The sequence below is a fragment of the Prionailurus bengalensis genome, chromosome D4 (assembly GCF_016509475.1).
Source record: "Prionailurus bengalensis isolate Pbe53 chromosome D4, Fcat_Pben_1.1_paternal_pri, whole genome shotgun sequence".
NCBI lineage: Eukaryota > Metazoa > Chordata > Mammalia > Carnivora > Felidae > Prionailurus > Prionailurus bengalensis.
Window position 1 is genome coordinate 86,226,410 of NC_057359.1, and position 25,694 is coordinate 86,252,103.

The 25,694-nt window shown below is 46.6% G+C and overlaps 3 protein-coding genes and 1 non-coding gene across 8 annotated transcripts in view; 2 read left to right on the top strand and 2 right to left on the bottom strand.

Annotated features, from left to right (window-relative positions):
• Positions 1-5,189: 5,189 nt before the first annotated feature.
• On the top strand, positions 5,190-18,474 carry ZNF79 (zinc finger protein 79). Its single transcript, XM_043567415.1, is given in 6 exon segments — positions 5,190-5,509; positions 9,950-10,035; positions 13,815-13,941; positions 14,448-14,546; positions 17,150-17,946; positions 17,948-18,474. Coding segments are annotated over 6 exon segments (1,500 nt in total). The 5' UTR covers positions 5,190-5,493; the 3' UTR covers positions 18,323-18,474.
• A 1,755-nt stretch (positions 18,475-20,229) lies between these two features.
• Positions 20,230-24,253, bottom strand: RPL12 (ribosomal protein L12). Its single transcript, XM_043567419.1, has 7 exons — positions 24,114-24,253; positions 23,252-23,325; positions 22,074-22,172; positions 21,613-21,694; positions 20,941-21,027; positions 20,455-20,567; positions 20,230-20,286 (listed from the first exon to the last, which is right to left on the bottom strand). The coding sequence occupies exons 1-7, from the start codon at positions 24,148-24,150 to the stop codon at positions 20,281-20,283; spliced, it is 498 nt and encodes a 165-aa protein (XP_043423354.1). The 5' UTR covers positions 24,151-24,253; the 3' UTR covers positions 20,230-20,280.
• LOC122475515 lies at positions 21,111-21,238 on the bottom strand. Its single transcript, XR_006295210.1, has one exon. It is a non-coding gene; the product is annotated as a small nucleolar RNA SNORA65 (small nucleolar RNA).
• A 23-nt stretch (positions 24,254-24,276) lies between the features above and the next one.
• The window catches only part of LRSAM1 (leucine rich repeat and sterile alpha motif containing 1), a 45,645-nt gene continuing 44,227 nt past the window's right edge, over positions 24,277-25,694 (top strand). For 4 of the 5 annotated variants that reach the window (XM_043567409.1, XM_043567408.1, XM_043567410.1 and 1 more), the window contains exons 1-2: positions 24,277-24,398; positions 24,781-24,939. The gene's annotated coding sequence lies outside the window, so the exon portion shown is untranslated. Of the gene's footprint in view, positions 24,399-24,780; positions 24,940-25,694 lie in introns of those variants that run through there. The other variant, XM_043567413.1, reaches the window with a different exon arrangement.

A 25,694-nucleotide genomic window follows, 5' to 3' on the forward strand; every position in this document is an offset into this window, starting at 1 on the left:
TCGAGCCCCGCATCGGATTCTCTGCTGTCAGCACAGCAGAGCTGGTGACTCAGTCAGTTGAGTGTCTGACTCTTGGTTTCAGCTCAAGTCATGATCCCAGAGTCATGAAATCCCTGCTTGGGATTCTCTCTCTCTCCTCCTGTCCCCTGCTTGTGCGTTCTCTCTCTCTCTCTCTCTCTCTCTCTCTCTCTCTCTCTCCTCTCTGTCTCAAATGGAAAAAAAATTAAAAAAAAAAAAGAATTTGATATTATCCTGAAACTCTTCCTCCCTACATCTATCCTTTCTAGCATCACTACACACAGGTAGGACACCACACTTCCCATTCCGTGATCTGCTTTACTCACCTCCTGGGTTGTACAGCCCCCACATGTGCCCACCTTGACATCTTCTATTAAGCCTTGTAACGAGACTGGGGAGTAGGAGAATGGAAGTGCAGTGGGGTCCAGGGCTGAGCAGTGAGGAGTTTTCTGGAAGATTCTGCAATGGCTGCTCTGATTTCAGTAAAATGTGCTAAGTAATACACAGGAACTTTCAGCCTTAGCAAAATCCAAGTTCCTTGGGGACTTCCAGAAACAAGGTCGCATCCACGCACAGTAACTGCATATATACATTCTCATTCTTCGTGCCTGCACAGCAGCCCACCGGGTTGAGAGCCACATTCTGTGGTTCGGCAGGGTATTCCACAAATGTCCATTTAGGCCAGTTGTTGAATAGAGCAGTTCGGGTCTAATACATCTTTTCTTTCTGTCCATTTGTTCTATCATTTATTGAGAGAGAAGTGTGGAAATCTTCACCTGTAAATGTGGATTTCTTTCTCCTTGCAGTTCTCTTGGGTTTTGCTTCATGTGCCTTAGAGATCATCACTGGGTGCACGCCCATCTGGGATTGCTACCTTCTGATTGTTTTGTCCTTTAGCATGAAATGACCTTCTTTATCCCCGGCAATATTCCTCATTCTGAGGTCTACTTTGTCTGATATCAGTATGACCAATCCAGCCTTCTTTTGATTGGTGCTTTGACAATCATTTTCAATTATATCTTATTATATATTCCTTTTTTGTAGTATCCTACACTTTTCTTTGTGATGGAAATACCTTTGGGGGTTTCCCTGAGGATACGTTATTTTTACTTTTTGGTTTTCATGATTATTAACATTATTTTGAGAGAAAGAGAGTGCATGCATGCACAAGTTGGGGAGCGGCAGAGAAAGAGGGAGAGACAATCCCAAGCAGGCTCCCTGCCCAGCACAGAGCCCGACACAGGGCTTGATCCTCATGACCTGAGCTGAAATCAAGAGTCACTCAGTCAACTGAGCCACCCAGGTATCCCCATATTTTCACTCTTAAAAACAGACCTTATTAAGGCATTATTTAGACACCATAAAATTCAACAATTGTAGGTATAAAAATATGACTTAGGAGGAATGTATACAGCTGTGTACCCACCACCACAATCAACATAGAAGACATTTTCGTCAGCTCAAAATGTTCCCTTGTGTCCCTCATGTCAGTCTCCTCCCTCTAGTTTTTCTTTTTCTAGAATTTTTAAAAAATGTTTATTTTGAGGGAGAGAGAGAGAGCACGTGCGCGTACATTTGGGGGAAGGGCAGTGAGAGAGGGAGAGAGAGAATCCCAAGCAGGCTTGCAGGGCACCAGCCCATGGACCATGAGACCATGACCTGAGCCGCAATCAAGAGTTGGACACTTAACCAACGGAGCCACCCAGGTGCCCCTCCTTTCCTAGACTTACAAAAACCCTGTTGTTTGTAGTATTTTGCGCCTGGCTTCTCCGAGCAGAGCGCGTTTAAGATTCATCCACGCTGCATGCAGCAGCAGTTCTCTTTTTATTGCTGAGTAGTGTCCCATCGTACGTTTGGACTAGTTCTGATTTGGGGCTATCGTGAAGAAAGCTTCTGTGAGCACTTGCACACAAGTCCCCGCACGGAGAAGAACTAGCGGGTCATATGTAAGTTGGTTTCACGATTGTAAGAAGCTGCCGAACTGTTTTCCAGAGTGGTGGTACCATTTTTGCGTTCCCATCAGCAGCGTCCAAGAGTTCCGGCTGCTCCACATCCTCAACAACACTCGGTATTCACTATTACGAGTAAAACTATTTGTACGTTTTTAACTTTTTGAAAATTGTCTTCTATTCTCTGATTTCCTCCGGAAAGCCTTCTCTTTTATGCCGCTGTTTTATCTCAAGTATCTGGTGAGCTCTGGTTGTCCACATTGAGGAATGAAGTGCTAGGGGGTTTTAATTGCAGTGGCTGGGATGTGTCCCCCACCCTGCACCTGTTCTCAGTTCTGTTATGGCTTTTGACGTTTTATACATCTTCACTGTCATTTCAGTGGGAACTCGAGGAAGAAAAAGGGGAAATGCGTTCAGTTCAGTCCACCAGCTTGAAATGAAAGCTTTTTTTCTTTTAACGATGATGCAGTGTTTGCCGTTGGAGTCATGGTGCGTGGCAGAGTGGGTGCTTAAGTATTTGTGAAATTCAACAAATTAAGAGGATTTGTTGTATAAATATGTCAGAACTTAAATCAACCTCATATTGCTCCACATTCAGATTGTTTCCAGTTTTCTGCTTATTGATAACTCTGCTATTACATATAGAGTTAGAGGGAGATGAGAAACAGAGTTGGCAGAGGAGAGAAGGAGATAAAAAAGATGACAATGATAGAGATGAAGACAGAAAATGGAGATGTAGGTGACGTGGAAGAGATGCAAATGATGGTGATAATGGAAGTTAAACTGTGGGCAAGGAGGGGCGCCTGGGTGGCGCAGTCGGTTAAGCGTCCGACTTCAGCTCAGGTCACGATCTTGCGGTCCGTGAGTTCGAGCCCCGCGTCGGGCTCTGGGCTGACGGCTCAGAGCCTGGAGCCTGTTTCCGATTCTGTGTCTCCCTCTCTCTCTGCCCCTCCCCCGTTCATGCTCTGTCTCTCTCTGTCTCAAAAATATATAAACGTTAAAAAAAAATTAAAAATAAATAAACTGTGAGCAAGGAAAATGGCATTGTGGCTTCAACTCTATCTTGGTCTCTTTCTTCCATAACCCAGGGTCCAGGAGCCAGTGCAGCATGGTGGGTAAGAGGCAGTGGGCTTAGTTCAAATTCTGGCTCAATTACTCACTGCCTGTGTGACCTGGACAAGTCATTTAACCTAAGCCTCCGCTTATTCATGTAAGCCTCCGCTTATTCATGGGCCTACGGATGCTGTCTTCCTCATGGAGTGGTCGTGAAGATGAAAGGAGAGAAGTTTGTAAAGCACCTTGGACCAAGGATGGCACAGAATAAGTACTCAATGGATGTTAGCTGCTGCTGATGGCGAGGCTGTGCAGGCGTGGACGGGAGGCTGTGGTGAAGCAATGCCGGGAGCTGCATGCAAGGGGCGATGCTCAAGGGGTACCTCAAAGGGACATGTGAAATCTTTACACTTTTTTTTATATATTCTATTTCCTACGCTGATTCCTCAGCAACTCCTACCCATACCATCTCTGACTGCTTCCAACATCCACTTACAGGTACCAACGACTGTGGACACACGCGCTCTTCAGAGCTTCCCTTAAGACTTCCTTGGGGCCTTCTCATCAGAGCACAAGACGCTTCCGGGACCAGAGCCAGCGCCAGTCTTAAATCTGCCCCAGAAGCCCAGCCCAGCACCATCAGGCACAGGACCATGGAGGGCAGGAAGGGACATCCCTAAAGGACAGGTGTAGCAGCAGAAACTGTGCTTTACCCCTCCCGAGGTAGAAATCTGCACAACTCCCCACACCCACCCCATGACAAATCCCCCTGCCCCCAGAACAACTTCTAGGAGAATCCTCGCTTCTGCATTCTTGAGGCAAGGGATGCCCTGACGCCACCCAGTGGGCATAGACGGGATTGCATCAGTTGAAGAGTGAAGCACTCTGCTTCCCCCCAGTGGCCCTGGATGGGATCCCAAGACTAAGGCAGGAAGACCGCTACCGCCCATTGGCCATTATGGGGTTAGCACCTGCTGGGCCTGGGGGCAATAGGCAGAACAGCACCAAGTGGAAGGGGTCAGGGGCCAAGTGGAAGCTGGAAAAGACAAGGAAAGACATTCTCCCCTAGAGCCTCCAGAAGAAACATAGCCCTGCCCACATCTTGATTTTAGCCCAGGGAGATCCATCTTAGATTTCTGGCCTCCACTGGTTGGGAGCCCAAACTTGCAGCACCCCAAGATAGACAAAAGCTTATCTCAGAGATCTGTGGGTGTGGCTTGCCCAATAAGATTCATAGAAGACCCACAAACTTAATTCTTTTGCCAAAAACGCTACCAGCTGTGGCTGAAAGGGGCAGACAGTACAAAATGAAAACAGGCCCGAGAACCCCCAAACTCATTTCTGCTTCCCAGGTAACACATTCCCATCTTCTTAACGTCAAAGTGCCTCAAAACTGAATGAACAGAAAACGTCATCAGTGCTCTGAGAAAGCTCACGGAAATATCCTCTGGCATAGCGCGAAAGCCTCCAAAGGATAGAATATTTAGGAATCTCCTCCCGCAATAGTGCTAATGGAACTCTATTAACATTATTCAGGGCTTCTGCCCCTGAAATTACTGAAGAAGTAGTTTTTTTATACTCTTGATATGATAGATTTTTATACTCTTGAGAGTTCCAGGGCACCAACCTGTGGCTGCCCTGTTCACACCGAGGGGCCCTCCTTTCCTTTACTCTTCCCAGACTTTCGGTACTGCTCAAGAGGACCATAAAGGTGGCTGGGATTAGGCCCTGAGCTGAATGAAGGCCGCGCTACCAGAAGCCCGCAGGACTCAGTATTCCAAGAACGCCGAACCACGGAGAAAAAACAACCACAAACCAAGCGTCCAGCGCCTGCGCTAGAACCACCGCTCCCAAGATCCTTCGCGGCCAAGTCGCTTCCCATTTCAGGTCCCAGCCGTGGAATTCCGGTGAACCTGAACGGAACGTGGACCAAGCATGATGGAAGAGAGATTCCGGGAGCAGGAACAGGCGGAGCCTCTCTGGGAAATATGGTTCACAAGGGTGTGCGGGTCACAAACCGGGCACCGAGAGCGAAAGATGTTTCGGTGAGGAGCTGGGCCCGGAGACTTCTGGGAAGTGGAGTCCTTTGGGGCGGGGAGGGCCGTACGCATGGCCGGAAGTGACGCTATCCGAACGCGTCCTCTTAGGCGCGCGAGCTGGGCCTGGCGCTTGGCAATCCCTGCGGCTAGGGTTTCTGAGTTCACGCTGGTACCCGGTAGCGTTCTCGGGTAGCCGGCGGCGGCTTTTTCCACGCAGCATTCTGCTTGAGACCGAGTCGGTGGTTGCGCCACGGGCTCCCCAGCCGCGAGGCCTGGCTGCCGCTGGAGAGACAGATCCGACTGGACAGGCCTGACCAGAGTTCCCAGGGCCAGACCCGGCGTCTGACAGCAGAAGCCGGAGGCAGAGCAGGCCTGCAGAGCGCGGCTGGGGCTCAGAGAACTGCTGGGAGGCGGTGGCGCGAGGTGGCATCCAAATGCTGGAGGAAGGAGGTAAGAAGGAGGGTGTGGAGGGAGCGGTTTGCAGGAGATCCGGCTTCTTGGTCCAACTTGCCCACTAATACCGCTGTGTGACCGGGACCAGAACTCCGGTTATCCTTCCCACAAGTGGTTGGGGACGATCCTTTTTTGAGTAAAGAATTCTAGGGTCAAGAAAGTTGGAGGCCCTCAGGCCTGAATAAGCCCTGAGTATCCTACTTACCCCGATCTGCTTGATGCACCATTGGCTTATGAAAGTCGAGATAAATGGGCCATGGGAAGGAAAATGGGACAACCCAGGATTTCCTATTGTTTCTGGTCTTCCGGCCGTTCTTGAAACAGCCAGAAATTCTCAGAACAGAAGCCTATTGTCTCCACATGAGAATGAGGGCCGGTTCAACTCAGTGGGTCCGTAAAGTCGAGGAGCATACTGGAGATTTGGAATCAGAAGGCTAGCGTTCCTGTTTAAGCTCTGGGGCACTGGTTTGGTCTTTTACCCTGCGTTTCTTCGTGGAGGGAAGCGTAAAATAACGTTAGCTACCTCGTTTACTTCTAAAAAGCATCAAATAAAATAACGTTTTTTAAAGCATGTTGAACAATTTATACAACAGAACAAACGTGTGTGTAAACTTAACCACCGAGGCCTATGCCATCCTCTCTTAGATCAGGGGGTCCCTGTACTGGTCTGTAATTTCTCAAGTGCATATCTAGCATTTTGTGTTGTCTTCCCCCAGAGACCTGGGAACAGCAAGTAGGATGGTTATCATCCTCCTGGTACTACCAAAGAGGACATTAAGGTACAATGGAGTTAGGTACAATTCAATAACATAAGGTCTGTACTGAGACCAATATTCAGACTTACGTACTTCTTTTTTAAAGTCTACAATAAAGTGACTTTGAGTTCACCAGGTTGTGCGGCCATCACCACTATTTAATTCCAGAACATTTTTATCACCCCTAAAAGAAGCCCATACCCATTAGCCATCGCTCCTTATTCCCTCTTCCCCCAATCTCTATGGATTTTTACTTTCTGTTCCTATGGATTTGCCTCTTCTGGACATTTCATAAAAATAGAGTCATACAGGGGCGCCTGGGTGGCTCAGTCTTAAGTGTCTGGCTCTTGGTTCCGGCTCAGGTTCGTGAGATGTGGCCCCACGTCAGGCTCTGCACTGACAGCGTGGACCCTCTATCTCTCTGCCCCTCCCCTGCTCGCTGTCTCTCAAAATAAACTTTAAAAAGACAAAAAAATAAAATCATACAATATATGTGTCTGGCTTCTTTCACTTAGAATAATGTCTCAAGGGTCATCTGTGTTGTAACATGAATGAATGTACTTCATTCCTTTTTGTGGCTGAATGATATCGTTATATTGATATACCACATTTGTTCCTCAGTATCGGCTGTTATGAATAATGTTGCCGTGACAACATGTGCACAAGTTTTTGTGTGAATGTGTGCATCTAGGAGAGGAACTGCTGGGTCATATGGGAACTCCCTTTAACTTTCCGAGGAACTGTCAAACTGTTTTCCACAGTGGCTGCACCATTGCGCAATCCCAGTAGCAATGAATGGAAGTTCTAGTTTCTCCACATCCTCATCAACACTTGTTTTCCATCTTTTTTATTGTAGCCATCTTAGTGGGTGTGAAATATCTCATGATTGTTTGATATGCATTTCTTAAATGACTAGCGATGTTGAGTATCTTTTCATGTACTTATTGGCCATTTGTATATCTCACTTAAAGAAATATCTAGTCATATCCTTTGCCCACTTTTTAATTGGGCTCTTTGTCTTTTTATTGTTGAGGTGGAAGAATTCTTTAAATATTCTGGATACTAGACCCTTAGAAGATAGATGTTTTGCAGATATTTTCTGCCATTCTGTGGTTATCTTTTTTATCTTTCTTGATAGTGCCTTTTGAAGCACAAATTTTTTCATTGAAATTCAGTTTATTTTTTCTTCTGTTGCTTGTGCTTTTGGTGTCTTATCTATGAAAGCATTGCCTAACCAGAGGTACTAAAGATTTATTAAAAAAATTTTTTTTTTAACATTTCTTATTGAGAGACAGAGCATGAGCAGGGGAGGGGCAGAGAGGAGGGAGAATCTGAAGCAGGCTCAAGGCTCTGAGCTGTCAGCACAGTACTAAAGATTTATAGTTAAGTTTTCTTCTAGGAGTTTTCACTTTTTACGCTTATGTCTTTGATCCATTTTGAGTTAATTTTTGTATGTGGTGTGAGTTACAAGTTTGTATGTCGATATCCAATTGTTTCAGCACCATTTTTTTTTTAAGTTTGTTTATTTTTCAGAGAGACTGAGACCGTGTGAGCAGGAGAGTAGCAGAGAGTGAGGGAGAGAAAGAATCCCAAGCAGGCTCCACACTGTCAGCACAGAGCCCGATGCAGGGCTTGAACTTACAAAACCATGAGATCATGACCTGAGCCGAAACCAAGAGTCGGACCCTTAACTGACTGAGCCACTGAGGCACCTCCCCAGCACCATCTTTTTGAAGATTAATCTTTCCCCATTTAATTTCTTGGCGCTCTTTTTGAAAATCAGTTGTCCACAAATACATGGATCTATTTCTGGATTCTCAGTTCTTCTCCACTGATGTATATTTCTTTTCTTTTTTTTTTAACATTTACTTATTTTTGGGAGATAGAAACAGAGCATGAGTGTGGAAGGGGCAGAGAAAGAGGGAGACACAGAATCCGAAGCAGGCTCCAGTCTATGAGCTGTCCACACAGAGCCCGACGCAGGACCCGAACTCGCGGACCGCAAGACCATGACCCGAGCTGAAGTCCGATGCCCAACTGACTGAGCCACCCAAGGCACCGCCTCCATCAATCTGTATTTCTATCCTCATACTAGAACCACACTATTTAGTTACTTTTGCTTTATAGAAGGTTTTGATAGTGTGAATGTGAGTTCTCCAACTTTGTTTTTTCTAGATTGTTTGGCTCTTCTGGGTCATTTGCATTTCTAGATGAATTTTAGGGTCAGCTTAATCAATTTCCATTAAAAAGTCCCCTGGGATTTTGCATAATTCTGTAGATGAATTGGGTGAGTATTGCCATCCCAACACTGTTGTCTTCCAATCCATGAATCCATGGGATATCTTTCCATTTATTTCGACCTTCTGTAATTTCAACAGTGTTTGGTAGCTTTTAGTGTGCATGTTTTGCATTTCCATTGTTAAATTTATTCCTAAGTGTTTTATTCTTTTAATGCTCTTGCAAAGGGAATTGTTGAGATCTAGAGTCACATGCTCTATTGACTGAAAACAGCTAGGCACCCTTCCTTAGCATTTTCTGTATACAAAATCGTGTCAACAAATACTGATAATTACTTCTTCCTTTCCAACCTGGATGCCTTCCCCCCCCCCCCGCCACAACCCTTCCTAATTTCCCTGGCTAGAACCTCCAGTATAATACTGAATAGAAGTGGTGAGAGCAGATATCTTCGTCTTGATCTTAGAGGAATGTTTCAGTCTTTTACCATTAAGTATGATGTAAATCTGGGTTTTCTGTGGTTGCCTTTTATCAAATTGAAGTCCTTCTCTGCTCTTCCCGGTTTATTGAATGTGTGTTATCAGGAAAGGGTGTCAGATTTTGTGTAATGGCCTTTTTTGGTGTTTATTGTGATGATCCGTGTGGGTCTTTCGCTTTTTATTAACGTGGCGTATTATGTTGATTGATTTTCGCATGTTGAACCAATCTTGCATTTCTGGGATGACTCCCACTTGGTCATTACCTCTTTTGATTTGGTAAATGTCTGAAATCTGCAGAGCACTTTCTCCCAGCAAACTGAGCAGTAGGTGATATTTGTAAACTGTGTGCTTACATGCGAAGCATTGTGCCATCTGCTTTGTCTGCACTTTTCTTTCATCTTCACAGCATCTTTACAAAGGATCATCATCCAAGGGGCACCTGGGTGGCTCAGTCGGTTAAGCGTCCAACTTCGGCTCAGGTCATGAGCTCGCTGTTCCCGAGTTCGAGCCCCGCGTCAGGCTGTGTGCTGTCAGCTCAGAGCCTGGAGCCTGTTTCAGATTCTCTGTCTCCCTCTCTCTCTCTGCCCCTCCCCCACTCACACTCTATCTCTCTCTCAAAAATAAACATTAAAAAAATAAAATAGAAACAGTGAACAAAGGATCATCACCCCCATTTACAGATGAGAAAAATGAGACGTAGAAAGGTTATGTGACTGGCAAGCTGCTGGTAAGTGGTGACCTACTCTACTTGAGTCTCTTACTCCCTGCATCTGAGTGAATTGATGGGGTTTCTGAAGTAGGAAGGGCAATGGAAAATTTACATTCCCGTGCAGGTCTGCACATTCAGTCCGAGTGCCCCCGACGCTGCAGTGTCCTTTGAGCCCCCTTCTTCAGAGTGAGAATGTGAGACTCTCTAGCTTGGTGAGCTGTAACTTTTAAACCTTACTGGTTTCTTTCCCTTTCTGCAGAGCCACCTTCTCCAGACCCTGTCCTTCCCCATGAGGAAACCACAGGAGATGAAGGAATGGCAGCTGGTCTCACAGTTGGGACCCACGTGAGTTTAAAATTTGCTCTTAGAGGCAGCCTCTTTTTCCTTTTTAAAATATTAAGAGGTTTGGCGTACCTGGGTGGCTCAGTCGGTTAAGCATCCGACTTCGGCTTAGGTCATGATCTCGTGGTTTGTGGGTTCGAGCCCCGCATCGGGCTCTGTGCTGACATGTTGGAGCCTGCTTCAGATTCTGTGTCTCATTCTCTCTGCCCCTCCCCTACTTGTGCCCTCTCTCTGTCTCTCAAAAATAAATACATGTAAATAAAAAAATAATAATAAAAAATATTAAGAGGTTTTTGTTTCTGTTTGTTAATTACAAAAGGAATTCATGTTTATTGTAGAAAACCTGAAAAACACAGAAAACACACTCAAAAACTCACCCTTATTCCCACAGAGAATTAAAACACTTAACATTTTCATTTGTGTCCTTTCAGGCATATTCTTCCTTTCCTTTTCCTTTTTAAGATTTTAGTTTTAAAGTTTTGTGTTTGTGTGTATGTGTTTTGTTTTTTTGTTTTGTTGTTTTGTTTGTTTCTTTTTTGAAACAGTAAGATTGGGCAGGGGAGAGGCAGAGAGAGAAGGAGAGAGAGAATCCAAATCTCACGAATCGTGAGATCCTGACCTAGGTCAAGATCAAAGTTGGTTGCTTAACCAACTGAGCCACCCAGATGCCCCAGGATTTTATTTTTAAGTAAGCTCTATACCCACCATGGGGCTCGAACTCACAACACCGAGATCAAAAGTCGCTTGTTCTACTGGCTAAGCCAGCTAGATGCCCCCATAAGTCTCCCTTTTCTACTTTCCCAAAATGGGCTTGTAACTTTCTTTTTATTTCCGGTTCACAGAATTAGATCAATATTTCTCTCATTTCATTAAGAGCATTCTACAGAATCATTCCTAGTGTATTCCATTGCATAGTTCTACCAGGGTAGGAACTGCCTTCTCTTTTTACTTGACTAGACTAGGTAGTGGTCTGTTTCTTTTCCTTAGAAAGTCTGCTCTTGGATTTTCTTATCAGTTCTCTTAATAACAGATTTTTCTTTCTTAGTTTTTTGCTTTCGCTTTTGTCAGATTCGTTTAAAAAATCGATCTTTTAACCTCTTACGTCAAATTTCTAATTTGTTTTCTTCCTTTCTTGTTTATAGTGAAAACGCTTGGCTGTGGGTCCTGTTTTCTTAGATATTCTCAAATTGTCACTTTGGTTTCTCTGTCTGCCTATTCAGCTGGTCTCTGCTCCATGGAGACAGAGTGTGTGTCTTTTGTCAACCCAGAACACCCAGGTAGAGAGTAATTGCAGAATGGAGGGTTTAATGGCTCTATTAGCTCAACCTTATTAAATTGCTCAGTTCTTCCATCGCTCTGTTTTGTTGTTTATTTTGTATTAACCCTGCCAGTGACGGAGTTCTTTTAACATCTCATAGCTGTGGTATTTTGAATTTGTTTTTGTACTTCCTACAGTTTTTTTCTTTATGAATTTCTTATTGTTATTTCTAGTTCATGAGAGTTACATCTTTATGGTGGATTTTATTCTCTTGACCATTATAAAATGACCCAAATGTTTTAAATATTTCATAGTTTTAAAAAAATGACCCTCTTTGTCCTGTGTGTGTACTGCATTTCTCAGTATGAAGGATGGGGTTGGGAGAACAGGTAAAACTAGAGGTCAAAAGATGTATTATACTTTGGAAAATGATGCTGGCCTCAAATAAGGCAGTGACAGGGCCACAGAGAGAAATGTGCAAGCTCTAGTGATCGTGGGGGGGGAATGAAGATGCAGTGATTTGTTGCAGGAAAGGGGACGATGACATACAGGTTTCTGGCGTGGCCAACGAGGTAGATAGAAGTGCATTACTTGTGCTGAAAACAGACACGAGGACTTCCTCACCTCCGTGCCTTTGCTCATTGTGCCTCACCACCTTCTCTTTCTCCATCTGATGAACTCCCTCCTTCGAGGCCCTCTCAGCAATCACCTCCTCTCTGTGGTTTTCCTGTGCTCTCCACCCAGGATTCCTTCTCTGTTATCCTGGCACCTGGTCTGTCCGTGTGTCTAACATGCTACTACAGGTAGTCACACACACATCTGGCTTTCCTTTTGTACTGTGTGATGTCCAAGTTCATAGGGATGTTTATCACGCATTCTGAAGAATTGACCTTTCACAGTTCTTTCTGATTTCTCATAGCATAAACGTATACATGCTACTTTGGTTTTATCTACATATGCTCTTTCAGTTCCCAAGCACCTGTTAGTTTCTGCCCAGTTACTTCTTTTATATAGATACAGATGGAGGTTCAAAAATGGCTTGAGAGCGAAGGAAGGAGCCTGGGTTGGTGTGTTTATGGTGGTTTTGAAGGTCTAAATACCCAATTCCGGCGACATCCTCCAAATGAATGAACTGCTCATTGGCTGTCCTACCCGGCCTGTGAAAGTATTCCCAATACATTTCCAACAGATTAAGGTCATTCTGTGACCGTGATGAATCAAGACAGAAACAAGGCCACTCCGTAGTCACCTCCGAACTGAGACAAGAAAAAAGAAGAATATCGTCCAAACAAAACTGACCAAACACCCCCTATCCTAGCTAATATGAGTAACCACTGCTACTTTCCCAGTTGTAGTTTTGGCCTCGCTGCATTCTTCCTTTCTTCTAGGTGTGTTCCTGGTGGTCTTTGGCTGGATGGTGTTGACAGGTTTTTAAGAGGGTCCACCGATGGACCCATATGGTAACTGCAATATGGAATGCATTTTGTTCTAACAAGCAAAGTCTTTTCTTTTTTTCATTGGAAGACCTGTAAACGAGACTACAAGTCATGAAATATCACTATTTACAAATAGAACTGCTCAAAAGAGAAACTAGACAAAAAGAAAGAGAAAAGGTTGTTGATCTCATAACTCCTAGGGCAAGACAGCTTGGTAAAAGGGTAGAGGGATGGATATATATGTATCTGCATCTGGGTAGGTGTATGTATATACAGTCCACAACAGATCGATGATGTTAGGTGGTGGATGCTCACGGTAGAAATCTTTCAACGTTGCTGTACGTTCGAAAAGAAATTTAAGAAGAAAAGAAAAATGCTGCAAAGGAAAACTTCACAAAGCCAACCGTCTTTCTCATTTTTGGCTTTTTCCAAAGAAATGAGGCTTGAGCCAGCTTTCCCGCTACAGGCGCGTTTCGGCGCGTTTCCGTTTCAAGGCAAAAGAGAGAGGGCTGGCGCTGAAACCAGAAATGGCGCATGTGTGTGGGCAGGACATGCCAATTAAAGTGTCTGTTTCTCTCCCGAGCTATAGGAGCAAACAATAAAAAGCTTGAAAGCCTTCCCTCCTTCCCCCCCAAAATAGATACAGATGTATATGCACTCTATCTATGTATAAAGTCTGAGTTGTAGACATGCAAAGAGACTGTATTTGATTTATTTTTGTGTGTCAGTATCCTGTATACTGTGAGGCACGTAGGAAGTGATCAATCAGTGTTTTTCTTAAACTACTCAGAGCTGCCTCGTATCCTAAGGCCACTGGGCAAGCCGTAATGTGCTTGTTTGGGGCGCCTGGGTGGCTCAGTCAGTTGAGCGTCCTACTTTGGCTCAGGTCATGATCTTGGGGTTTATGAGTTTGAGCCCCGCATCCGGCTCTGTGCTGACAGCCCAGAGCCTGGAGCCTGTTTCAGATTCTGTGTCTCTCTGCCCCTCCCCTGCTCACAGATTCTGTGTCTCCCTCTCTCTTCCCTGTCTCCTGCTCGAGCTCTGTCTCTTAAAAAATAAACGTTAAAGGAATGTGCTTCTTGTTTCAGGGATCCATGCCCTTCAGCAGTGTGACTGTAGCTTTTACCCAGGATGGGTGGAGGCACTTGATCCCTGCTCCTAAGGACAGGTTCAAGGAGGGGATACCAGAAAACACCAGGAACTTGGTCCTGCTGGGTAAGGAAACCATTTGAAATTTAGAATCTACCCAGTTCTGAAAATGTGTGGCACTTTCAGTATTGAGTGGCACTTTCCAATTTGCTGACACATAGGAGGGCTAGTGTTTATTCCTCCTGGTTCCCTCGTGTAAGGTCTCTGCATTCCAGGTTGGGAAATAGGCAGTTTCATTTTGTTTCCCCTGAGACCACACCTCCTTGTTTTCTTATTTCCCAGGAGGGGCGGGGTGACCTCAGGCCAGTTCCTCCATATTCAGTAAGTTCTTGTCTTTTTTAATAACTTGCTTTGGGGACTTCACTTCACTCCTTGACTTGACCCCTCCTTGGCACTGTGTCTGTCTTAATTACTGCTGCATCCCCCAGTGCCTGGCACCAAGTAAGTGCTCAATAAATACCTACTGAGTGAGTGAAATAAGCGACCTGACTAGTGTGTTTCCACTCCCTTGAGTTCTGGTGGCTATTTATACTTAATCTACATCTCTAAAGCCCATTTTCCCCCTTGAAAAGGACTTCCAGTGTCCCAGCCTGGCATGAACTCTCAGTTGGAACAAAGGGAAGAAGGCCCGTGGATGCTGGAGGGAGGAGGCCTGAGGAGCACCTGCACCGGTGAGTGAGCACACACCAAAGTCCATGTGTCTGGGGAGCAAAAGCCCTTTTGAAGTCCACATTAGTGCCTTTGATTTGATTATTTTAATCACCCCATGAGGTAGAATAGTGGGCTTTGCGATCAGACGGGCCTCGCTTCAAACCCCAAGTCATTGTGGTTTCATGGGTTTGAGCCCCACTTCAGGCTCTGTGCTGTCAGCACAGAGCCTGATTGGGATTCCCTCTCTCAAATTAAAAAATAAAACAAAAAAATTCAAATAAATGTCACCCAGAACTGACCTTGCTATTCTCTCTTCTGAGAAATAAGGTAGAAACCCAAAGAATCTTCAGAATTGACCCTTGTGAAAAGAAGTTCTGTAGCCCCCCCTAAAAGTCCACCCTCTTAGGTACAAGCCCTGTGTAGGAGACAGGTGTGTGGGACCCTGTGCTTCAGTTCCTAAATAAACATTACTCACATTTTATAAAGTTTTCTCCTAAAATGAAGGAGATCCCAAAAAAGGTTAAGAATCTTTAACTCTTCTTTTAAAAAATATCTACTTTCTCAGGGTGCCTGGGTAGTTCGGTTGGTTAAGCGTCCAACTCTTGGTTTTGGCTTGGATCATGATCTCATGGCTTCATGGGTTTGGGCCCCACGTCGGGCTCTGGGCTGGCAGGGCAGAGCCTGATTGGGATTCTCTCTCTCCCTCCCTAGCTACCCTCCCCTGCACTCATGCTCTCTCTCTCTCTCTAAATAAATAAATTAATTAAAAAAATTTTTTTAGTATCTACTTTCTGATTATAAAAGCAATACTATTTATTCTACTTAAAAGAACTCTTTTCAGGGCATCTGAGGGGCTCAGTCGGTTGAGCATTCCACTCTTGATTTTGGGTCAGGTCATGATCACAGGGTCATGGGATCGAGCCCTGTATCAAGCTCTGCCCTGAGCATGAAGCCTGCTTAAGATTCTTTCCCTCTGCTCCCCTCTCCCACTAGCACACTTACTCTTTCTAAAAACACAAATAAAAGAACTATTTTCTTGTAAAAATATGCTAATTTGAGATTTGGAAAAGGATTAAAAAAAAGTTCCTCCATCTTCTTCCTATAACAAAATGCAGTGGTATGTTTTTCTGAAGTTGAATAACCACGTATAATTTACATGGCCTTTTTTTCCATTTAACAGTATTTTTATCACTGCATATTCTCTGAAAGGTTTTTGTGACTTTTATTATAACACTAATATTAGAGAACATTAGAAAATACAGGTAAACACAAGAAAATAAAAATTGCCCTTGATTTCACAACCCAAAGATAGCACAGGTTACATTCACACTGTGTATCTTTCCAGTGTTTTCTCAATAAACACCTTTCTGGAAAAGGAACTATAGTGTGCCCATTCCATACATGACCTTTGATTGCTAAGTAGTGTCCCTCAATTGGCTATACTATGGTCATTCCTTTTTTGAAAGGTGTTTGCTTTTCTTTGACAAATGATGCTGTGAGCAACTTTGTCAACCCAGCTTTGTGTATTTTCTCATTGGTTCCTTAAGATGAATTCTTATAAGTGCAGTTCCAATGTCAACATTTTAAAGACTCTTGACATGTACAACCAGATTGCTCCCCAGAAGGGCTAGGCTGTCCCAGTTTTTGCAGTCACACCAGCGTGTAAGATCTCTTGATGCTGCACCCTTACCAGCACTCTAGAATTAGCATGTTTTTGAAATCTTGCTGATTTGAGGGACGCCTGGGTGGCGCAGTCGGTTAAGCGTCCGACTTCAGCTGGGTCACGATCTCGCGGTCCGTGAGTTCGAGCCCCGCGTCAGGCTCTGGGCTGATGGCTCGGAGCCTGGAGCCTGTTTCCGATTCTGTGTCTCCCTCTCTCTCTGCCCCTCCCCCGTTCATGGTCTGTCTGTCCCAAAAATAAAAAAAATAAAAGAAACATTAAAAAAAAAGAAATCTTGCTGATTTGATAGGTGAAAAAAATTCATCATGCTGGCATTGATCATCTTTTTTTTTTTTTTTTATTCTTTTCAAGTTTATCTTGGGAGAGAGTGAGTGAGCACAAGTGGGGGAGGAACACAGAGAGAGGGAGAGAATCCTAAGCAGGCTCTGCACCATCAGCACAGAGCCTGATGCAGGGCTCAGACCCATAAACTGTGAGATCATGACCTGAGCCAAAATCAAGTCGGATGCTTAACTGACTGAGCCACCCAGGCACCCCCAATCATCATTTTTTTAAGGTGAGTTTTTTAAGTTTGGTAAGCAGATTGCCCAAAACCACATCAAGGATTGAGACTAAGAAGACACACGAAGACTGCCCAGTATTTGGCCAAAGCAGAGGAAAGGGTCAGAGATAAGGGAGCCTTGCATCTGAGGGAGGTTACACTTCTATATATCCCTTTGCACTTTAGGAAAGGGAATAAAGCGTGCTCACATAGCTGAAGAGCCATCTTGGTCAACGTTTACAGTTTAGAACAGAAATGTGAGACGTGTTTTGGTTTAAAGCAGGGGGAGCATCAGACTGGTCTGCCGAAGAGCTCGGGCAAACTCCATCAGCCTTTTGTATTTCAGTAGTACCTTTTCTTCCACCAAAGGGGGAAAAATTGCTTTTCTAAATATTTTTCAGACTGGAAGATTATGTCTGAATCACCACCCGAGCAAGACATTTCTGGAAATTCATTCCAAGACACAAGTATAGAGATGCCCCCTGGGGAGTCAGACCCCAGGAACAGTGAACCGGGGAAGGGCTTCAACCTGAGACCAGTCCTTTCTCCACAACAGAGAGTTCCTACAGAAGTGAGACCCCGCAAATGGGAAGCACATACAAAGAGCCTCAGGAAAAATTCAGATACCACGAAGCCTCACAGAGCGAAACCATATACGTGCAGTGAATGCGGCAAAGCCTTCAGTTACTGCTCCTCCCTGTCTCAGCATCAGAAGAGTCACACTGGGGAGAAGCCGTATGAGTGCAATGAATGTGGGAAGGCTTTCGGCCAGAGTTCATCTCTCATTCAGCACCAGAGGATTCACACCGGAGAGAAGCCTTACAAATGCGACGAATGTGGAAGAGCCTTCAGCCAGAACGCCAACCTCACCAAACACCAGCGAACGCACACGGGAGAGAAGCCCTACAGATGCAGCGCGTGCGACAAGGCCTTCAGTGACTGCTCAGCCCTCGTCCAGCATCAGCGAATCCACACAGGAGAAAAGCCCTACGAGTGCAGCGACTGCGGGAAGGCCTTCCGCCACAGCGCGAATCTCACAAACCACCAGAGGACGCACACAGGGGAGAAGCCGTACGAGTGCAGGGAGTGTGGGAAGGCCTTCAGTTACTGCGCTGCCTTCATTCAGCACCAGCGAATCCACACGGGAGAGAAACCCTACAAGTGTGGCGCGTGCGGGAAGGCCTTCAGCCAGAGCGCAAAACCTCACAAACCACCAGAGGACTCACACGGGAGAGAAGCCCTACAAGTGCAGCGAGTGTGGGAAGGCCTTCAGCCAAAGTACAAACCTCATAATCCACCAGAAGACCCACACTGGGGAGAAGCCCTATAAATGTAATGAGTGTGGGAAATTTTTCAGTGAGAGTTCAGCCCTCATTCGACATCACATCATTCACACAGGAGAAAAACCCTATGAGTGCAATGAATGTGGGAAGGCGTTTAACCAGAGCTCCTCCCTAAGTCAGCATCAGAGAATCCACACTGGTGTGAAACCCTATGAGTGTGCCGAGTGTGGGAAGGCCTTCAGATGTAGTTCAGCTTTCATTAGACATCAGAGACTCCATGCTGGGGAGTAACCAGAAACAACCAACAAGCAGGTAGGGACCTGACAGGCATTGCAGGTAGTTTGAAAACCTCTGGAGACATCGGGCTTTTTATAGTCTGTAGCTCAGAGCCACATGCAAAAAAAAAGCACCTTTAATAAATAGTCCCTACTTTACGTGTTGTATGTGGAAGGTGTTGAGAGCTCTTCTTTTCAGGAAGCATGAACTACCCAATTCAAATTAGAGATTGACCTTTATTCAGTGAACCAGAGTGCTTGTATAGAGAGCACTGCAGAAACCTTGGTTCATAAGAAGTGACCAGTGAGTGAAGGACTTGTTGCCTTCTTAAAGGCCAGGTATTTGGGGAGGATGTTATCTCTGTGTGAGTAAGGGCTGTTAAAAAGAACCAACACTGAACAGGAATGAACAGTTTCTCCATAATGGGGCCAAAGTGAGGAAAAAGACTGTAAGAGCCACTACTATATGCTACAGTCTTACCAGGAGTAAGGAAGATATATCCATGTTCAAGATAGGAAACTCTAGGCAGACAGGCCCAATGCACCTAGTTCTAGTGTTGGCTACTGCTAGGAAGAAAATTGCCCAGAGGGAAAAATGGAGGCTGAAGGTATCAGGATGAAGCTAGTCAAATCCCCCAGCAAGGTACATCCCTTTCTATGGAGACACAAGAGAACCTGAAGCTCACCATCTTCCCCTGGCTCTTAGGCTGGTGGGTCCTATACTTCCTCCCTTTCTAGAGAACAGTATCCTTTAGGTCAAGATTTTCCTTGTGGGCCTACTTTCTTCCTTGAAAGGTCCTGGGGGGCTTGTCTTTGACATAGCCTCACACCCGATCAGCATGACCTCATCTCTGCATTTATAAACCCCTGAGGTTTGACACTACGCATCTGACTTCAGAATCAGCCTCAACAGTCATCACCCAGGGCCTCTAGCTTGTTTCTTGGCAACTTGGCACAGGTCCTCAGTGCTCAGGTAATCCTTTCACTAAAGACAGCTCTCCAACCTGCTTGTACCTGGGGCGATTAAAAAATCCATTGACTTGAAAGGCCCATTGACAAAATTACAGAAAGGCAAAGATGCAATGCCAAGGAAATTAAGTTCTTGGGTTAATTATTCATAACCCCCTTTAGGTTAGTCCCAAAAGCCCCTTCAAGCAGCTTGCTTGTAGCTTGCCCCAGGACCCAGCTATATCATCCACACCTTAATAAAAAAAAGGAGCCAAACTAAGGGAAGACAGAGACTCAGGAAAGGCAAAAACATGCCATTAGAAAATGACCTGTAAGGGGGCGCCTGGGTGGCTCAGTTGGTTAAGTGTCCCAACTTCGGCTCAGGTCATGATCTCACAGTTTGTGTGTTGAGCCCCGCATAGGACTCTGTGCTGACAGCTCGGGGCCCGGAGCCTGCTTTGGATTCTGTGCCTCCCTCCCTCTCTGCCCCTCTCCAGCTTCCACGCGCTCTCAAAATACACTAAAAAAACTTTTTTTAAAGAAAAAAAACGACCCTTAAGGACATAAAGGTCAGGTTTCTTTGTTTCCCATCAGTGCTTCTGAGCCCTGGCTGTGCACTGGAATGGATAGTGAAGCCTCACATTAAGGGTTATGGGCCCCTAACACACTCAAGAATTAAAATGGTCTGGGATAGATTCCTGACCATTTCACACTGGGGTAGTTTTCTTTTTGGCCAAGAATTTTGTTCTTCTGAAGAGTTCTATGAATACATGCAGCCTACAAATAGGACAGAGACTTCCTTTCTAGGGGTCTTCTCTGAGCTAGTGCCATACAGGGCAGCAATCTGACCCACAAGGAGCTGGTTACCCAAGCAATGACTTTTTCCAGAGGTTCTGCCACCGTGACCCCATTAGCCACCATTTGACCACAAAGGGGGTAGGTCCCTCAAGGAAGAGGCTGTATCAAAAGGTCCACTGGTTGTCAACTGATCCTTTATTAAAATAGTTTCCTTTGTAGTTCTTAATCTTAACTCTGTGGGAAAGAAAAAAGAAAAATCTACCATTAGTGGAACAAGAAATTCTTAATAGTCCAAACCCATTACTGACCATTTCTAGAAACTTTGCAGCCTGCACAAATAACTACTTTAGCTTTCCTCCAGCTCTCACCCTGATCTAGGCAAGAGAAACAGAAGTCACTTACAGCTGGACATTCCACTGCACCACTATTGATGTCATCTATGATGTCATGAGGGTGGCGGCCATCAACATTGCAGCCCACAGATTGGGCGGTCCCCAGAATCTCTTTAATGGTTCCTGTAATTAAGTAAAGTGGCATTAAGAGGGGCTTCAGCAATACTCATACACCCAAGGGGAAATACTTTTTCACATCAGATAAAGAGAAATTAAGCCTATTTTATGGAGTAACATCCCTGCTCCTCTAAGCCAAAACTCCGAACTCCATTTAGTTATTTATACAGGCTCTGAACGCAAAGGGTCCGTGGGTTCTGACACCCAGATTAAACACACCCGACCCAAATATTCACTGATACCAAGTCATTCTTTAAACCCAGAAGACCCTGCACCCCAACTGTGGGTCTTACAGAGTAACATCCCTCCAAGCTAAGAAATGCTACCCACTCAGTGAATACACCCCATATAACAAGGGGGTTCCCTGCTGTCCACTTACCAGAGAGTTCCCTGGCTAACGATCGGTGCCTCATCTGTCGGGCAATGTTGACAATCTCATCAAAAGTGATGTTTCCACTGTGCTTAACTGCAGAAGAAATAAACAGCAAAAGCTGTGTCACAACTCAAGGCCAGAGAAGACCACATATCCTCCCTTCACCTTTATTTTCAGGCTGTTCCCATGCTTTCGGCACAGAGTCATCCACATGAAGAACAACCCTGTTTCCTAAGCTGGGGTTTACTATCAGCTCACCACTGGATTGCACCAGCCACGAGAACTGATCAGGTGCAGTGGCGGGTGGCTGGGGTAAAATCAGGTCTCTGCGAACCTTGCGTGGGTGACACTATCTTTTTTTACACGAAAAAAGACAAACTGAAGTTACTGGGGTTAGTTAAGCTGTCAGAATCTTCCAGCTCAGAAATGGTCTGATTATTGGACATCACTGTCAAGTACTTCCCCCTATTTCCCTCTTGCATGTACTTTTAGGGAGGGCCAGTCCTGGGCAAGGGGACTGGGGGAGAGCCGTGAGGCACTTCTTGGCAGTGCCTGGCTGTCTCAGCTTCTGAGCAAATCCCTGTGCCATCCCTAGGTTCTGCTAAAGCAAAAACATGCAGCTAAGTATCACACTGGGTAGACACCACCACTCAGATTACCAGGGAAAAGACCACTCACTGTTTTTCTGCTTCTTTCTGTCCCTTGGCGGTTCCTTTAGGGCTTTGATAATCAGGGCGGAGGCAGAAGGTACCACTTCAATCTGCAGAAAAGATTCTCCATGTGAATTAAGCCCTCCTCCACCCTCCAATGAAAAAGGTCAATACTGCCTTGCAACTTGGCTCTCAAAAAACATGGGCCAGGTGGGGTTTGCTGTGTACATTGTCAACTACTTTTCACAATCTAAAACGTGTCCTACCCTAGGAGACATGAAGTGATTGATTTGCCCAATGTCACACAAGTGACAAGTTAGTGTTTGAGCCCGCATCTACAATTTCTTGATCCTTGCTCTCAAAAAAGGCTTCCCCACATTTAAAATTGCCCTCAGCTCACCACTGTGGCAGATGGCCATGTCAGCAAAAACCTTCCACCCAGGGATTCCAGAGGGTTGCTACCTCTGCCCTCCCCCTCAAAGCAAGTACCTGAGCCTGTCTGTTCTGAATGGTCAGCTTCACTGTAATCCTCAGACCCTTCCAATCACCGGTTGCCTTGGCAATGTCATCACCAACCTTTTTTGGAGACTATAGAAAAAAGGTATACAATTACACTGTGCTCGAAGTTGCAGTACAGCCTGAAGCCCTGCCCTATCCTTCTCCGGTGGCAACACCCCAAACCTTTTCCAATCCAGCACACAGGGGCAGTCTGAAAGCATGTAACTGTACCCAGTGAATCAAGGAAATGGCTACTACAGTTGTATACATTGGAGAACTGCAGCTAGGGGTGAAGTCTGCTTGGGACTGTAAGCTGCAGACCCAGGGTTGTTAGGAAGGCAAAGTCCCTTACCTACCTACCTACCCACCCATAAGGACCCACATGGTCTATTGTAGGGATTTTTGACACTGGTTACATTCAAATCACCTGGACGGTTTTAAAGATTCCTGGTGTCAGACCAATCCAAGTCAATCTGCAGGGATGGGGTCTGGGCATTTGCTACTTAAGATTTCCTAATGACCACCAGCCTCAACAGGAAAGCTATTCACTGGGTGCCAGCTAAACCGAAAACCAAGGAAAAGTAGTTAAGACACTGGTTAAGCAAGACCACGCGAGAAACACGTTTGGGTCAGGAGACCAATGTCCAAGAAATAAAGGCCTGACGATACTCAGGGAAATGCAAGCTCAGAAAAAGCATAAAAATAAACAAGTAGGTAAATAGGGCAGTCGTCGGTAAAGTTGCTCACATTAATGAACAGGTTATGCAGGCTACTACATACAATTCACCAGGATCTTAACCCACAGCCCACTTAATCCTCCCAACCAATATTTAATCCCATCAGTGATCTGCCCATTTCCCTGACTAGCAAACACAGGCTAAGGAGGCAGCCCAGTGTCACCAACCTACTCTAAGCCCTCACAGATCCCTGGCCCATCCCTCAGGTAAAGGCAGCAGTTAAGAGCCACTGGAGAGTAAAAATTACAGCTTCAAAGTAGCCTGTTCCCGCTTCCTGTATCACCCTGCTATGGGAGTACTTCCAAGCCAGTGGCTCACAGGGGTTGCCAACTTGTCAACGTCAAAGGCACCTCAGATCCGGTCTCGTTTGCACAAGCGCGACCTGAACTGCTTTCCTTCGACAAGAAACAGGCCTCCACGAGGATGACTTACCAGACCCAGCGGGCCGATCTTGGGGGCCAGGGCAGACGTGGCACCGACCTCACCACCAGTGCACCTCAGGTATACTGTAGAAAGAAAAGATCAGGGGCGCCTGGGTGGCGCAGTCGGTTAAGCGTCCGACTTCAGCCAGGACACCATCTCGCGGTCCGGGAGTTCGAGCCCCGCGTCAGGCTCTGGGCTGATGGCTCAGAGCCTGGAGCCTGTTTCCGATTCTGTGTCTCCCTCTCTCTCTGCCCCTCCCCCGTTCATGGTCTGTCTCTCTCTGTCCCAAAAATAAATAAACGTTGGAAAAAAAAAAAAAAAAAGATCAGCGGCGCTGCACCGGGAGCCCCCGGGTCCCAGCCTTCTCCCCCCATCCTTCCGGGGCTGGCCACACCGCTTGTCTCTTCTCGGAACAGCACCAAGGGCCTCAGCAGGGAGCGAGGAAGGCCTCCCAACCCCCCAGCGGGCGAGCCGCCTCCTCCCTGGCGTGGACCGCTCCAAGCGCCACGTGGGACTGGGGCCTTCGGTTCAGCTCCGGCTACCGAGGCCCGCACTGGGGCGGCCAACCCAGTGGAGGAGAGAAGCGCCCGGACACAAACCTTACCCTAAGGCGTGCGGGCTGCAAAACCACCACAGGTCGTCCAGTCCTCCCTCCCCATTTACACGTGGGGAAGCTGAGGCCCAGAAAGCGTTAAGAGACTCGACCAGGACCTCACAGCACCCTGAACGCAGCACTGGAAAGGCCTCTAGCAGGCAGCACTTTTAAAGCCCGACGTGAAAACGGCAACGGCTGCTGGGGCAGCGGGGCCGACGGGCTGCCGGGAGGAGGGATGCTCCATTTCGCAGCCCGAGCCACATCTAAAGCACGCACCGACTTTGATCTCGTTGGGGTCGAACTTAGGCGGCATGGTGGAGGCGGTTGGTGTCGGATGAACCCGGATTCGGGACGACCGAAGAGCGTTGCACCGTCGCCTCCTCCGAGCCGAAAGCCAAAAGACCGGAAGGTTCTCTGACTGCGCCGGATATAGGTCGGAAAGCACGACTCTCGCGAGAACCGCTAAGCTCCGCCCAGCCTCCCAGCGACGTCCTTGCCGCCATGTTGCTTATGGGCAGTTTCCTGAGGCTGAGCTGACGGGCTGGAGAACCGTAGTCCGCGGTGAGTTGTGGCTAAGGGTTCGGAAGGAGGGGTTCGGGAGGTTCCCCTGGGGGAGGCAACAAGAGAGGGCTGCTCTCGGGCCCCGCTATTCTCTATTCTCCCTAATGGTGAGGGTCACCCTGTGGTTCCTGTCGCCCAGTTGCAAAGCCCCGCCCCTCCCCTAAGGTGTCCGCATCCCCATTCCTAGACCCTAAGGTCATGGGGACCCCGAGCCCGCTTTTAGCTCCCTCGTGATGTGTGCATTTTGGTTATCAAAACAACTTGATTCGAGTCTAAATCTCACCCAACTCTTAATTCCAAGATTATACGGTTTTCAGAGTCTGACTTCGTCATCCTGGTCTGAATGACTTTCTGAGATTCAGAGTTTTGTTTTGGTCCCAAGCTCCTGCGTTTGGAGGATACGAGACTCCCGCTCCGCCCGGGCCCGGTGCCCAGTGCTCTTGAGACCCGACGTCCATGACCAAGCCTTACGAGTGACCTGCCCACCTTCAGGTCCACCCGAGGGAACGAGCACTGGGGACTTGTGCACCCACAAAGCCAGGTGGGGCTCTCCCCACTCCAGCCTGGGGAGGATGGGTGTGGTTCTTCCCACTGGGCTGGACGTCCGGGTAAGGAATGGATGAGAGGTGGACATCGAGGAGCAGGTTGGGAAGAGCTGATCTTATGGGAGGGATGGAGAGGGGATGGCCACTGTGGGGCAGGTCGGGGGAGGGCTGAATTTTGGGGAGAGGTGAGAGAGGATTAGTCCTTGGGGAGCAGGGTAAGGGTAAGAGCTTGTCATCAAGGAGGGCTGGGGGAGGGCTGTGTTTAGATTATCCCCATCACTGCTGGCAAGTAGGTGACAAGAGGGGCCTGAGCCAGCTCTGCAGGTTGGCCGGCTCCCCGGACTGCCCACGCCCCTGTGGGCGGAGACCTGTGATCTCCGCCCTTCCCCTTGAGGACTGGGTGTGTTTCTTCTTCAACTGCATCTTCTCCCTAGTTCCTTAAGCTGTGGTAGGCGCTGAATCAACGTTTGTGAGATGTATAGTGCTATGTGGCTGACATTTATTGAACATTGGTAATGTGCTACGGGTTTCACATACATGAAAACACTGGATCCTCACAGAACCTGGTATTGGTAACATTATTAGTAGTAACAACATTGTTCCTGGCTCATTGATGTCCCTTATCAAGCACTGATATTTGCAGATACAGGGCAGGCAGTAAGCACCTAGCTTCTGAGTTCAGGACAACGTACTTAGTGTGTGCCAAGGTAGTGTGAGCATGAAGGAGTTGGGCAAACCCCACAGTATCAGG